The following is a 12,643-nucleotide window of genomic DNA, read 5'->3' as shown; positions in this document are numbered from 1 at the left end:
TGTATTTTTTTGGTCTCTTCCTTTTGATTAAGTACTGTTATTGTTTTATGGCCTTTATTATTTTAACATAGCTGTTTTGTATTTTTGCGGTACACAGAAAAAGCACTCTAAGTGCTTTTTCTGGGTTTTATCGTTAATTATAATTTACAGTAATACAAACAATGAAAAAAGTTTAAAACTTCCTCATCAACTACAAAAACAAAAACCGAAAGAGTTATGTTTTTGTTTTTGTCACATTGCTAACTTCGGTACGATACTTTAACATAAGAAATATATGCTTTATATACAAGTTATAAGGAACATATTCCAATAACTAATAACTTGTGGCGGAATAGCATTTTATATTAGTCTGCCGCAATAGGAACAACTTCACTACGCTGCCCTAGTGTATTTTAAAATTAGACTTTATTAGTTTGACTAAAGGAACAAATTTGAATACCACAATACTTGTGGCAGAATTATTTAATTTCTTATTTTACCACTAGCGGCTTAGTAATTCGATTTGTTAAATGGCCGCTGGTGGCGGACTAGACACTTCCAATTTATATTATTAAGTCCTTGGCTTAAATAATGTTGCTCAATTAAATTGTTTTTTCCCAATTGAGTATTAAGCCACGGATACACTAGGGGACAAATGGAGCAACATGTTGCGGAACATGTTGCTCAACAACTACGTGGAATGTGCCGAGATACATGTCGCGGAACATTTTGTCGACCACACTTCTCAGTGTTTATAGAAATGTCGCCCGAGGAGGTTGTGGCTATTAGTGCTGCGTACATAGTAATTATATCGAGTGTGTTGAAACGTAAGAGAAAGAGAAGGTGGTGGATGCGGAATTTCTTATTACAACGAGAAAGAAGAGTAAATATTCTAAGTGATCTCCGAATGTCTGACGGATCGTTTGTGAATTTTACTCGCATGTCATCATCTGATTTTGAAACTTTGTTGCAAATGATCGCATCTTCCATAGCCAAACAGGATACAATATTACGAAACGCTATTAGTCCTCATATCAGACTTGCCATTACATTGAGGTACTTGTCGACTGGAGATTCTTATGCTTCTTTGTCGTACACTTTTCGAGTGTCAAAACAACTGATACGTAAAATAGTACCAGAAGTTTGTAAAGAACTGATAAATAAATTGAAGATATGTGTAAAGGTAAGTTAAAGAAAACGCATATATTTTATTTATAATTGTATTTTAATCTTCAGTAAAATAAATTTTAAAGAGTACGAGATGGATATAGCGACCAACGTAAATTAATTAGTATTAGTGCCATCAATGCTATTAGTGTTCGAGGAATCCATAGTTTCAAGTATATCTTGTATAATATGCTCTTCAGAAGGCTCGGGGCTAATATCACTGGATGCAGTGCTATAGCCCTGTTGAACAACTGGCTGGCTTTGATTATTATAAATTGTACGGTATTTTCCTAAGCGTGCATCTAATAAAATATTATTAATATAATATTTAGCCATAATTACACTGTGTTCGTCATTTAATGCACGTAACTCAGTTCCTACGTACTGTCCATAAACATCGAATTCATCTCGGGACATCATTCTGTTTTTAGCAGCATGCAGAACTTCATAAGCCTCCTCTAATCTATCTTCATTGGGGTGGCTCCTCTTGCGAGTTGGTCGCGACGATGAAGGTGTTGGTGCAGGGGTTGTAGGTTGCTCTGCTTGATCAATGGTAGATTGCGATTCTAGTTGATGAGGAGATTGAAATTCTGGAACGGTAGATTGAGACTGTAGAACGACATCTTCATCCGGAGACGAAATCGTGTTTTGGCTTTGTGGACTCTGAAAAATTAATGATATAAATATTAAATCAATTATTATAATAAGGATAGACTATAAAACACGTATTGTATTATTTCAAACATCTGTTAGACATGAATCCTTAATTATTAGTACGTAAAAATAGTATTTAATGTTTAATAATTTCTTTACAGGTCCCAGCTACTGCAAATGAATGGAAAGCCAAGGCTAGAAGCTTTGAAAATATATGGAATTTTCCGCATTGCGTTGGATCTATAGACGGTAAACACGTTTTGATCCAAGCTCCTTCGAATTCTGGAAGTGACTATTTTAACTATAAAGAACAATTTAGTATTGTCCTATTGGGTATTGTCGATGCAAATTACAATTTTATCTATGCAAATTGTGGTGCTAAAGGAAAATCTTCTGACAGTGGAGTATTCCAAGAGACTGCTTTTTATAAAGCTTTGGCTGATAACCAACTCAACTGGCCGACTCCAGACCCAATACGACAAGATGGGCCGAATATGCCTTACGTACTTGTAGGAGACAGCGCCTTTGCACTGACAGAAAACATGATGAAGCCATATCCCGGTAATCATGACGTGGGTACAACAAGACGCATTTTCAACTATCGACTGTCAAGAGCTAGAAGAATTGTCGAAAATGTGTTCGGTATCTTAGGTGTTGTATTTCGTATATTCCGAACTCCCATAACCATCCTACCCTGTAATGCTGAACTTGTTGTAATGGCGTGCATATACCTCCATAATTTTTTAAGGCGAAATAGTCAATCGAGATCACTGTACAACCCACATGGAACTTTTGATTCTGAAAATGTGGATCACGATATTTTAGAAGGATCTTGGCGCAGAGAAGCTGGCTCTGTTAATATGTCGAATTTAAATGCTATGGGACGACGCTACCCTGAATCTGCTATGGAAATAAGAAACAAATTTGCTGAATATTTCATGAGTGAAGAAGGACGTGTTCCCTGGCAGAATAATTTTTAAATGAATAAACTAGTATTGTACTATATTTTTTCTTTTAATGTTATTGAACAACGTCAATCCTTTTAGAAGTGAAGTCTTGTGGGTGAGGTGTGTACAAATCTTAGTTAATGTAAATAATACATATTATATTAGTAGTGATAAGGTGAAATAATAATAAAATAAGTGATAAGATAAAAAAATACAGCATCATATGGGCAGAAAAAAGGAAATAGAAATAGAAGAAAGTTTAAATTAATAAATTAAGTATGTATAAATTTAGCTACCCGTGCGAAGCCGGGGCGGGCCGCTAGTAAATATAAATAAATTAGAAATAAAAAAGCATAACTTACGTTTGTGTCCAAAGTGTCCAAGCTTCCAGACGTTGTGGCTCCCTTTAGCAAAAATTTCATTGCATCATACGCAAACCATGCACTGGACTTCACGTCCTCTCGTCCACTGCCAGTAGTTTTTGACGATTTCACTTTCTTCCTTTCTCGGACAAATTGCGAACGCAGGGTATGTACTTTGGCTTCTATTTCTTTTCTAGGCAATTTAAGCGCCTTGGCAATATCCTCCCATGCATCATTTTTCTTTATTTTATTTCGATAGTCACGGTGTGAAGTATCCCATAACAAGTCACGACTTTCGTAAAGCTCAATAAGCAAAAGCACGGTATCATTTCCCCACACAACAGACATTTTAAAGGCACGTTGCGTACGCGACTATACTCGGTGACAAATGCCGCAACACTGACGCGGGACACATGCGCTCGCTCACGAGGCGGGAGCAAGCAACATGCCCCGCGTCACGTACAATATTGTGGGTCATGTTGCGGGACACTATGCAACGTTGCAGCGTCACGTATATTTTGTGTTGCGCGTCATGTTGCGGGACAAAATGTTCCCTAGTGTATCCGGGGCTTAAATCTCGGGAGGTGTGCTAGAGGCAGGCGGGACTGGAGCAGTTTGATGATTCCCCATCGTAAATTACATATCGAGATAGATTGGAATTTAGTCGTATACTATATTTGGAAGGTCTTCTCAGATTCGAGCTAAGTAACTGGACGCGCGCGCACTGGCAGGGTCGCCATGTGTTGATGGGTGATCGGGACACAAGTAAAACAAGTACGAGCTGTGTTGTAACTAACTTTTATTTGATTATAAGGGAACTTATATACTAGTAATACACGTCACCCTCCTAAGTGGGTGGTTGGATGTTTACATTTAATAATAAAAATAAAATATTAATTCAAATAGCGGTGCCTCAAAAGAGTACCTAACATTCCGATGTACGGATCTTAAATATAAACAATAATGTTTTATCAACTATGCCTTATAAGGACTTGCATGCATTCCAAACTATGACATCATAATATAACCAATGTCTTTAATATTTAATTTATTATATCTTAAGTGATACCTATACTACACATTTTCCATTTGCATACCATTTTCAAAATTAAGTTTAGATTTCCATTAGCCTGTGAATTAGTAAGATTTACGAAAAGCTCCTCAAGTTCCTGACCAAACCGATCTATAGTTTTACCGTCTTGTTTTGCAGTTTGTAATTTACTCTGCAATGCCATGTCCGATTTCTGAACTAACAAGAGTTTTTTACTAAATGATTTTTTACGAATAAGGTGGGTGGGGCAGCAATTCGTTACAATGGATTACAAACATTGTTTCAACCGAAGTGTGAACACGTGCATTGATGAAACAAAACTTTCTTACGCAACTTTCCCGGCCTTTTTTCTTTTATTTCTTCCCGGAGTCTTCGTAAAAGGTTATAATAATAACTAGAATTTATACTTTGACCTTTCGGTAAATAATCTACAAAAATAATGCCCTTCGCATCCCATAAAACAGAAGCCATGACTTTGTTAGTCGACAAAACGACCTTAGCCTTTTTTGGTGTAGGAGAGTCTGATCTTTTCCACTGTTTGGATTGTTGCTTTGATTCAGAAGTATGGTGGTGAACCCAGCTTTCATCCATGGTAACAAATCTATTCGAAAAGTCCTCGGGATCAGTCTCAAAAAGTTCAAAACAGTCTCGCGAAATTGTGTATCGAACTTGTTTTTGTTCAGCTGAAAGCAACCTCGGGACCCAGCGACCAGAAACCTTACTGAATCCCAACTCTTCCGTTACTATGTGTTGCACTCGGCCATAACTACACTCTGTAAAATATAGCTTGATACCTGCGACGTCTGTCAAAGTGACAATTAATGACAACTACTAGAGATGGGACGTCTATCGTTATTATCGATAAATATTTAAATCGTAATTAGTTTTCTAAAAAAAGTATATAAAAAAAAATTGTTATAGACGGTAAAAATAAACGACACATATATATTTTTTTTTAAACTCATTACCAGATTTATTTTCATGATGAATTGAAAGGAGTTTATTTCAATTAAATTAAACAAGCATTAGTAGGTATGTAATTAAAAGTTTTATTAACTTAATGGTGCGCAGCCGAGATCATAGTCAACGTCAGATTCATCACTGGACGAGCAGTCCTGTAAATTAATAATTAACTCTTGATCGCATAATTGTCAAAACGAATATCGCGGTCCCAATCTTATTGTATTATATTTTTAGTCCTCTCAACTACTTTCTTCCAATCATCACCCTTTACATGATCACACGCCTCGTGTAGCAAGGTTAGAATTTTATTTGCCGTGAAAGGCGGCGACACATTATGTCTGGCAGCGTAACCTAGAAAAACAAAGGTATTCTATCAAAAAAATAAACTTATTATGTAGGTAAGTACATACTAGAACAGTGTATTCTTTCATAACCTTAAATATTATTTTAGATAATACGAACCTTTGACTTGAGCCCAGATGAGCTCAATGGCGTTATACTGGCAGTGGTACGGAGGTAAACGAATTACATTGTGGCCCATTTCCGTTGCAATTTCGTCTAAAATATATTTTCGAGTTCGGGGTTTGTGAATGCTAACTAATCTTAGTAATTCTTTTTTTAGCATATTGTCGTTAGCCTCTACCCCTTTGTTTTGGAGTCATGAAATTATTTCACCTTTTCTATTGCTCGTCGTAGGCGCTTTATCTATTTGCACAGAGTGATATGGTGCGTTGTCCATTAAAATAACATGTGGTTCAGATAAATTATTTAAAAGAATTAAAAACCACTCTTTAAATTTATCAAAGTTCATTTCTTCGTGATACTCGGTTGTTTTTACAGATTTAAATGCCAATAAACAATTTGGTACAAAACCTGTCGCCGTCCCTGCATGAACAATGATTAATCTTTGTCCTTTTCCTTGGGGCACTTTGGTAGTAGACTCTGCTTTATCATCTGTCCACGATCTCGACACTGTGTGATTTGCGTTGAGCCATGTTTCGTCTAGGAAAACTACTTTATTCCAATCGGTAATTTTTTTGACTTTACGCAAAAAGTCGATTCGGGCTAAAGCAATGTCTGTTCGTTCCATTATAATTTTTCTTTTATCACTTTTTTTATAAGTGAAACCGACTTTCTTCAAAATCTTTGATAGCGATGGTAGAGATCCTTTGAATAAACCCGATTCTGTAAGCGAGTCGCTTAATTTTTTTAACGTGGGGTATTCTCCACGAGCATAATACGCATAAATATGATTGCGAATTGCAGCGACTTCGAAATCGTCGACTGTAGTGACTGGAGAAACTTTCTTTTTTTTTTATTGGGTGTCGATAATAACACATCTTCCTCATCTGCAGCTGCCACCTCTGTTGACGATTCTCCATGCTTTTCTTTACTGATTCGAGCCACAGTAGCTCGTCCAATACCAAGAGCGTCACTCTGTTGCACACTTGCTCCAATGGTATTAGTGGTCCGCCATTTTGATTCTCGCGTTCAAAATAGTCGCGCAAACGGATCACAAACTCGCGGCTTTCACTGTTCAAAACTGTCTTTTTTGCTCTTTTCGGCATTATGGTTTAAAAACAATAACAGCAAACAAAACAATAACCAACAGTTGGTTAACAAGAAAACTTAACAACGTAACAGCAACAAGGGAAAACAATGAACAATATTAATAACGTAGTGATAGCGTATACAAGGCGTCGTGACGGCACTCGTACTGACTTGACTAAGTAAAAAAAGATGGCGTCCGCTTGTCGGCTGCATCCGTGCGCAGTATTGCCTGACTTAAAAAATACGAGTCTTCACTCATATTTTTTAATTAGTTATCATTTTATAAATAAATAAAATTATAATATTAATAAAATTTGCATTCATTTATTACATTGATAATCGTTTCTCAGTCAATTTCACATCCCTCGCCAGCATTAAAAAGCGTTTATAAAGTAAGTTATGGAATAAAAAATGTTATAAAAAATTAAAAATCATTGACATTAGTTACGGTTTTTAGTCGTATCTCAATTGGAACGTGTTCATTATTGAAAACAGCTTGTATTTTTGTATACAAATGTTTTATTAATAATTAATAACTTGAACATTTTCAAGAGAAAATTTCTTATAGCTGTCTTTAAAACGTACTCGCTAATGTCGCAGGTATCAAGCTATATTTTACAGAGTTTAATGTTTGTTATCTTAGCTATCTTACCAATGGTCAAACGTCGATCACCCAGTACGAGATCACAAATTTTATCGATGTTTTCTTTCGTGGTAGAGGATGTAGGCCTACCACTCCTAGGATCATCAATGCTCTCACGACCGCGCTTAAACTCAGCTACCCACTTCTAACATTGGAATACAATGGAGCAGTGCTCACCATATCTTGATGGATGTCTTTTGGTGGTAGGCCTTTTTTATTGAGGTACTTAATGACTGCACGGTGTTCAATTTTCTCCATTACCGAACCGGTACCGAAAATTGCGTCAGATTGCTTCAAACAAATAATCACAGAAAATTTATATTGTGCAGTATCGGAATGAAACTGCGCACAATAAATCAATATGACACATACTAACAAATGACGGTAGATTAGAAAAGATGTAATAGCTCCATGTAGGTTAGGCCACGAATATTTGGATACACCCTTTCACAAAATAAGATGTTATAAGTATAAGGAAGACAATGAGCGTTTGATGTGTGTAAAATAATACCGACTATAGTAGAACCGCCTAAATGAGTCCTCGCCCGCGGAGTACAGGGGCGCGGGGGTATGACGACGAAGGGCCTACGCAGACCGGGACGTCATGGCAAGGGATTTTGCCGTGAGTCAGCGCACACCGGCTGCTTAGATACCGCGGCATACCAGCATTTTACCACGGCATGCCACGGCGTGCCGCGGCATTCCAGCACTTTGCCACGGCATGCCCCGGCATGCCCCGGGGTGCCGCGGCATGACAAAGCACGCCTCAGCGACTCCTGCTGCCTGCAGTCTTCAGTTGCGTTTGATTGAGTGTTGGTGTGCCTCAGTTTTACAATGGTAGATTGGGATTTAGTGTTGATATCGATTATTGCAGATGAAGAAGAAAGTGCACAGGCTAATAATAGGAATAGAAGAAGATTTTGGGTTGATAATTTATGGAAAGAAAGGGAATCAAAGGGTGAATTCAATAATTTATTTAATGACTTAAAATACGACGTGCAAAAATTTTATGACTATCATAGAATGGATTATGAGAAATTTCAAGCACTGTTGAATATATGTCGACCATATATCGAAAAACAGAGGACCAATTTTCGCAACCCCATTGAAGCCGATCAAAGATTATCCTTGTGTTTGAGGTGGGCAGTTAAATGATTGTATAAGTTTAATATTTTCTTCTTTTATTTAATTAAAAAAACAATTTTTTTTGCCAAATACAATCATGAATTGTAGACACATAATAACGATTTTTATGTTTTTGCACTGATAAATCTTCTCACTGATAATTCCTGGATCTTTATTTCTTTTTACTTAATTTAGAGTACCTACTACTTTAGATTAGTTTCGTATTCAGAAACTGCAGTTTTGTAGCCAGACCCTGAAGCAGCTTCATAGCCAGGGCCCGAGGCGGTTTCATAACCAGACCGTGAAGCAGGTTCATAGCCAGAACCTGAGGCGGTTCCAAAGCCAGACCCCGAAGCTGCTTCATAACCAGAGCCTGAGGCAGTTCCAAAGCCAGACCCCGAAGCTGCTTCATAACCAGAGCCTGAGGCAGTTCCAAAGCCAGACCCCGAAGCTGCTTCATAACCGGAGCCTGAGGCGGTTCCAAAGTCAGACCCCGAAGCTGCTTCATAGCCAGATCTTGAGGTGGTTTCATAGCCAGATCTTGAGGTGGTTTCATAGCCAGATCCTGATACAGCTTCATAGCCCAAGCCTGCCGCGGTTCCACAGCCAGATCTTGAAGTAAAAGCGGTACGGCATGGTCGTTGATGTTGCAAATTGGTAGAGACATCTTCAGATGTTGGAGCTGGAGTTCCCTCTATGTAGTTTAATTCGGCGTCAGTTACCATATTAAATATTTGTCTCTTTATTCGGACCTGCTCTCTTTTTGGTAGCTTTTTTACTGTGGCAGCCATTGTTTGAAAGAACGAATCAATGGCGTCCACCTCCTTTTTCGATTCAATATATTTATTTAGTATTTCAGCAGTTGTTGTAGGTTCTGGTATTATTGAGGAATGGTGTGAATCATTGGTCATTCGCGAAACTGAACGTTCATCGCTATCAACGACAGCGGATTCTGCAAAAGAAGTCTGCGTATCCTCTGAAGAGGAGTCCAAATTCGAGGTTTGTTTTCTGTGCTGAATGAATTTTTTCAAAAACTCCAGCTCTTTTTCAAACTTGATAGGGCGTCGCTTTGTGTACGGGTCACCACTCTTTGTTTTTCTGTTATTCAGAGCTTTCCTAAAATTATTACGTATATTACTCCATATTTTCTGACATTCTTCACCTAAAACAAAACATAAGCAGGTAAAATGGTATAGAATCAGAATAAGTAGGTAATGGGAAAAGGCCTTAGATAGTGACTAGGTGACTAGGTTAGCACCAGCTATGTTTATGGGATTATATTGAGCTAATTTTTTTTCTAAGTAAAAATTACCACTGGCTTTACGGTGAAGGAAAATATCGTGAGGAATTCATAATTATATATAAATAAATATATCGTATTATTTAATTGACTTTGTTTAACTGTACCCTGTCTTTCACTCTGCCTCACTTACCCCTCTTTATATTATCTTTCAGATTTTTGATCACGGGAAGTAGCTTCAAGTCTCTAGGTTACAGCTATCGTATGGGGTTTAGTACAGTGCGCTCTATAGTACATGAAACTTGCCAAGTCATTTGGAATGTCCTAAGGCCTAGTGTTATGCCAAAACCAACAAGGGAAAAATGGACGCGAATCGCGATGGAATTTGATGAAAAATGGAATTTCCCGAACTGCATCGGTGCAATAGATGGTAAACATTTTAGGATAAGGGCACCTCGCAATAGTGGAAGTCTCTACATGAACTATAAAAAGTTTTTTAGTATCGTGCTACTAGCGGTTGTGGATGCAAATTATAAATTTGTGATTGCAGATGTAGGATCATATGGACGAAATAGTGATGGAGGTATAATGCAAAACTCAATATTTGGAAAAAAATTGACTTCTAATGCCCTCGATATTCCCCCAAAAAAACGTTTACCGAGGACAGATCTTGAGTTGCCCTATGTTTTTATAGCAGACGAGGCTTTTCCGTTAACCACAAACATTATGAGACCATTTAGTAGCGACCGATTGACAGATGAAGCAATGAAAATATACAATTATCGTTTGAGTAGAGCCAGGCGTATCGTCGAAAATGCATTTGGTATACTTCAAGAACGTTTCGAATTATGTCAAAAAGGAATTCAGGTTCAACCAAAATATATTGATAATATCATTTTAGCATGTACTTGCTTACACAATTTCATCATAGGTGGTACAAGCACAGAAAGTCAAAGTATAGCAAGTGTAAGCATTAATTTAGAAAACGATAATAATATGAACAATGCATTAGATGGTACGACAGTACGGGAGATGTTTAAAGATTACTTTAACTCTGATGAGGGCTCGATTCCATGGCAAAACGATATTGTAAATAGACATTAATACCGTGTGAAGTATTAAAATATAATTATATTGCAAAAATATTTACCTGTTTTATTCATTTCTGTCCCAATTATTCTCCACGCATTGTTCTTCATTTGAGTGTTCATATAATGTTTTGATGACATATTATATAAATAATCATAGGCTTGAACTAATGTTATTAATTTTTCCTCCATGTTGGAATAAAAAACGTAAAAAACTGGTCTCCGAAAAAAACACGTAGGTACACAGTCGTCAAAGACGCGGGCGCAAATGGATGGTCAATGGTGTGCATTCCCCGCTTCTCTACCCCCACCGCCGCACCCCGCAGTATATTACTACGAGCGCTGGAGTCCGTGTCATGCCGTTGCCTACCGCAGTATGCCGCGGCATCCCGCCACGGGAGCCTGTGACGAGCGCCGGAGTCCGTGTCATGCCGTTGCCTACCGCAGTATGCCGCGGCATCCCGCCACGGGAGCCTGTGGCGTGTCTTTTCGATTAAATCCCTTTCAATGCCACGGCATCATTTTAAAGCATAGCAATTTATGTCGTATTTCTGTAACAGTACGGTTGAATGTCCATTAGTAAAAATTAAAATCCCTTGCCATTCCGTCCCGGTCTGCGTAGGCCTGAAGGGGAACGAAAGAGGTGCGGGCGGCGGTCGAGCGTAGCGTGTAATACAAGGGGCGAAATGTTACTGGACATTTCTTGAGATATGTGACGTCATAGTGGTTAGCGGCAAACAGGTGAAGATTTTTATTAAAAAAATAATAATGGCTATACAAAATTTGAATGAAACAACTGTAAACTATACAACGTGTTCCTTTTGTTATCCCATAACTCCATGGTATCAACGAGACCACGTACATGAATTAAATAGCATAAGCATTTTTCGATTATTGTTATTTTCAAATTTTTATTTTTCATACAAAACAATTCGATAAAAATGTGATTTTATGATATATAGGTATGATATGTAGGTAAAAAAAAGGTAATAAAGTTATGTATGTAATATTTATTTATGCAAAATTTATCAAAATTATAAATCAATCACTTATGTCCATAATATCACTATCACTGGAACTTGATTCTTCACTTTCACAACAGCCATCATCAGAATCATCAGAATCGTCTTGCACATTAATAATAAAATCAACAACTTCATCTAGGACTCCATCATGTTTGCAATATTCGTCTTCGATTTTAATCACGTGTTTAACACAATTCTCCCATTTCTCTTTGGGATATTCAGCAAATAATCTCTCTAATATTTCTTTTTTCTGGTCCAAATTAGAGTCGATACTTTTTTGTGCTAATTGTCCTTTGATATCACCCCAGACCAACTCAATTGGGTTCAGGTCTGGGTGATATGGAGGCAAACGCAATACTTCGTGTCCGTTTCTTTTCAATACCTCGTCAATTTTGTAAATATCTTCTGTGAAATTACTTTTAATTAATTTATATAAGTCATCCTTTCTAAGTTTTTCATCAAAAGGCACGTTATGTCGTCGTAGCCATTTTTTTTTTTTTTTTTTTATATACGGGACAAATTACACAGATTGAGTTAGCCTCGAAGTAAGTTCGAGACTTGTGTTACGAGATACTAACTCAACGATACTATATTTTATTTTATAATTTTATAATAATAATAAATACTTATATAGATAAACATCCAAGACCCAGGCCAATCAGAAAAAGTTCTTTTCTCATCATGCCCTGGCCGGGATTCGAACCCGGGACCCCCGGTGTCACAGACAAGCGTATTACCGCTGCGCCACAGAGGCCGTCTTGCATAGTTGGCTTGGTAGAAGCCATAGTTGGCTTTTTCTCTTCTCGAACCGAATGATAAGCTGCGTTGTCCATTACTATGACAGAATT

General features: G+C 37.5%; 5 protein-coding genes across 6 annotated transcripts in view; 3 read left to right on the top strand and 2 right to left on the bottom strand.

Moving 5' to 3' along the window:
* Positions 1-12,643, top strand: part of LOC106137222 (uncharacterized) — a 97,074-nt gene that overhangs the window by 64,960 nt on the left and 19,471 nt on the right. The gene's annotated exons all lie outside the window — the stretch shown is intronic.
* Positions 635-2,805, top strand: LOC132903031 (uncharacterized). Its single transcript, XM_060950179.1, has 2 exons — positions 635-1,162; positions 1,962-2,805. Exons 1-2 carry the CDS (start codon positions 635-637, stop codon positions 2,778-2,780), a joined length of 1,347 nt encoding a protein of 448 aa, XP_060806162.1. The 3' UTR covers positions 2,781-2,805.
* Positions 943-3,457, bottom strand: LOC132903034 (transcription factor Adf-1-like). The gene is made up of 2 exons (XM_060950183.1): positions 3,110-3,457; positions 943-1,809 (listed from the first exon to the last, which is right to left on the bottom strand). The coding sequence occupies exons 1-2, from the start codon at positions 3,455-3,457 to the stop codon at positions 1,264-1,266; spliced, it is 894 nt and encodes a 297-aa protein (XP_060806166.1). The 3' UTR covers positions 943-1,263.
* Positions 8,152-10,827, top strand: LOC132903033 (uncharacterized). 2 transcript variants are annotated; one of them, XM_060950181.1, is made up of 3 exons: positions 8,152-8,456; positions 9,898-10,112; positions 10,233-10,827. In XM_060950181.1, exons 1-3 carry the CDS (start codon positions 8,152-8,154, stop codon positions 10,784-10,786), a joined length of 1,074 nt encoding a protein of 357 aa, XP_060806164.1. In that variant the 3' UTR covers positions 10,787-10,827. The 2 variants fall into 2 exon arrangements, with proteins under 2 accessions (XP_060806164.1, XP_060806163.1); XM_060950180.1 differs by having other exon boundaries at positions 9,898-10,827.
* LOC106133257 (uncharacterized) lies at positions 8,450-11,372 on the bottom strand. Its single transcript, XM_060950182.1, has 2 exons — positions 10,833-11,372; positions 8,450-9,604 (listed from the first exon to the last, which is right to left on the bottom strand). Exons 1-2 carry the CDS (start codon positions 10,960-10,962, stop codon positions 8,646-8,648), a joined length of 1,089 nt encoding a protein of 362 aa, XP_060806165.1. The 5' UTR covers positions 10,963-11,372; the 3' UTR covers positions 8,450-8,645.

This window comes from Amyelois transitella, chromosome 21 (assembly GCF_032362555.1).
Source record: "Amyelois transitella isolate CPQ chromosome 21, ilAmyTran1.1, whole genome shotgun sequence".
Lineage (NCBI taxonomy): Eukaryota > Metazoa > Arthropoda > Insecta > Lepidoptera > Pyralidae > Amyelois > Amyelois transitella.
The sequence above is the reverse complement of the archived record's forward strand: the minus strand, read 5'-3'. Positions and strand labels throughout refer to the sequence as shown.

What these genes read in the sequence shown, in the direction of transcription:
- LOC132903031 (XM_060950179.1), top strand. Translation starts at nt 635, where the DNA reads ATGGAGCAACATGTTGCGGAACATGTTGCTCAACAACTACGTGGAATG. An exon ending in AATTGAAGATATGTGTAAAG is followed by an intron (nt 1,163 to 1,961) that starts GTAAGTTAAAGA and finishes ATTTCTTTACAG; the next exon opens with GTCCCAGCTACTGCAAATGA.
- LOC132903034 (XM_060950183.1), bottom strand. Translation starts at nt 3,457, where the DNA reads ATGTCTGTTGTGTGGGGAAATGATACCGTGCTTTTGCTTATTGAGCTT. An exon ending in TGGACACTTTGGACACAAAC is followed by an intron (nt 1,810 to 3,109) that starts GTAAGTTATGCT and finishes TTAATTTTTCAG; the next exon opens with AGTCCACAAAGCCAAAACAC.
- LOC132903033 (XM_060950180.1), top strand. Translation starts at nt 8,152, where the DNA reads ATGGTAGATTGGGATTTAGTGTTGATATCGATTATTGCAGATGAAGAA. An exon ending in AGATTATCCTTGTGTTTGAG is followed by an intron (nt 8,457 to 9,897) that starts GTGGGCAGTTAA and finishes ATTATCTTTCAG; the next exon opens with ATTTTTGATCACGGGAAGTA.
- LOC106133257 (XM_060950182.1), bottom strand. Translation starts at nt 10,962, where the DNA reads ATGGAGGAAAAATTAATAACATTAGTTCAAGCCTATGATTATTTATAT. An exon ending in GACAGAAATGAATAAAACAG is followed by an intron (nt 9,605 to 10,832) that starts GTAAATATTTTT and finishes GTTTTGTTTTAG; the next exon opens with GTGAAGAATGTCAGAAAATA.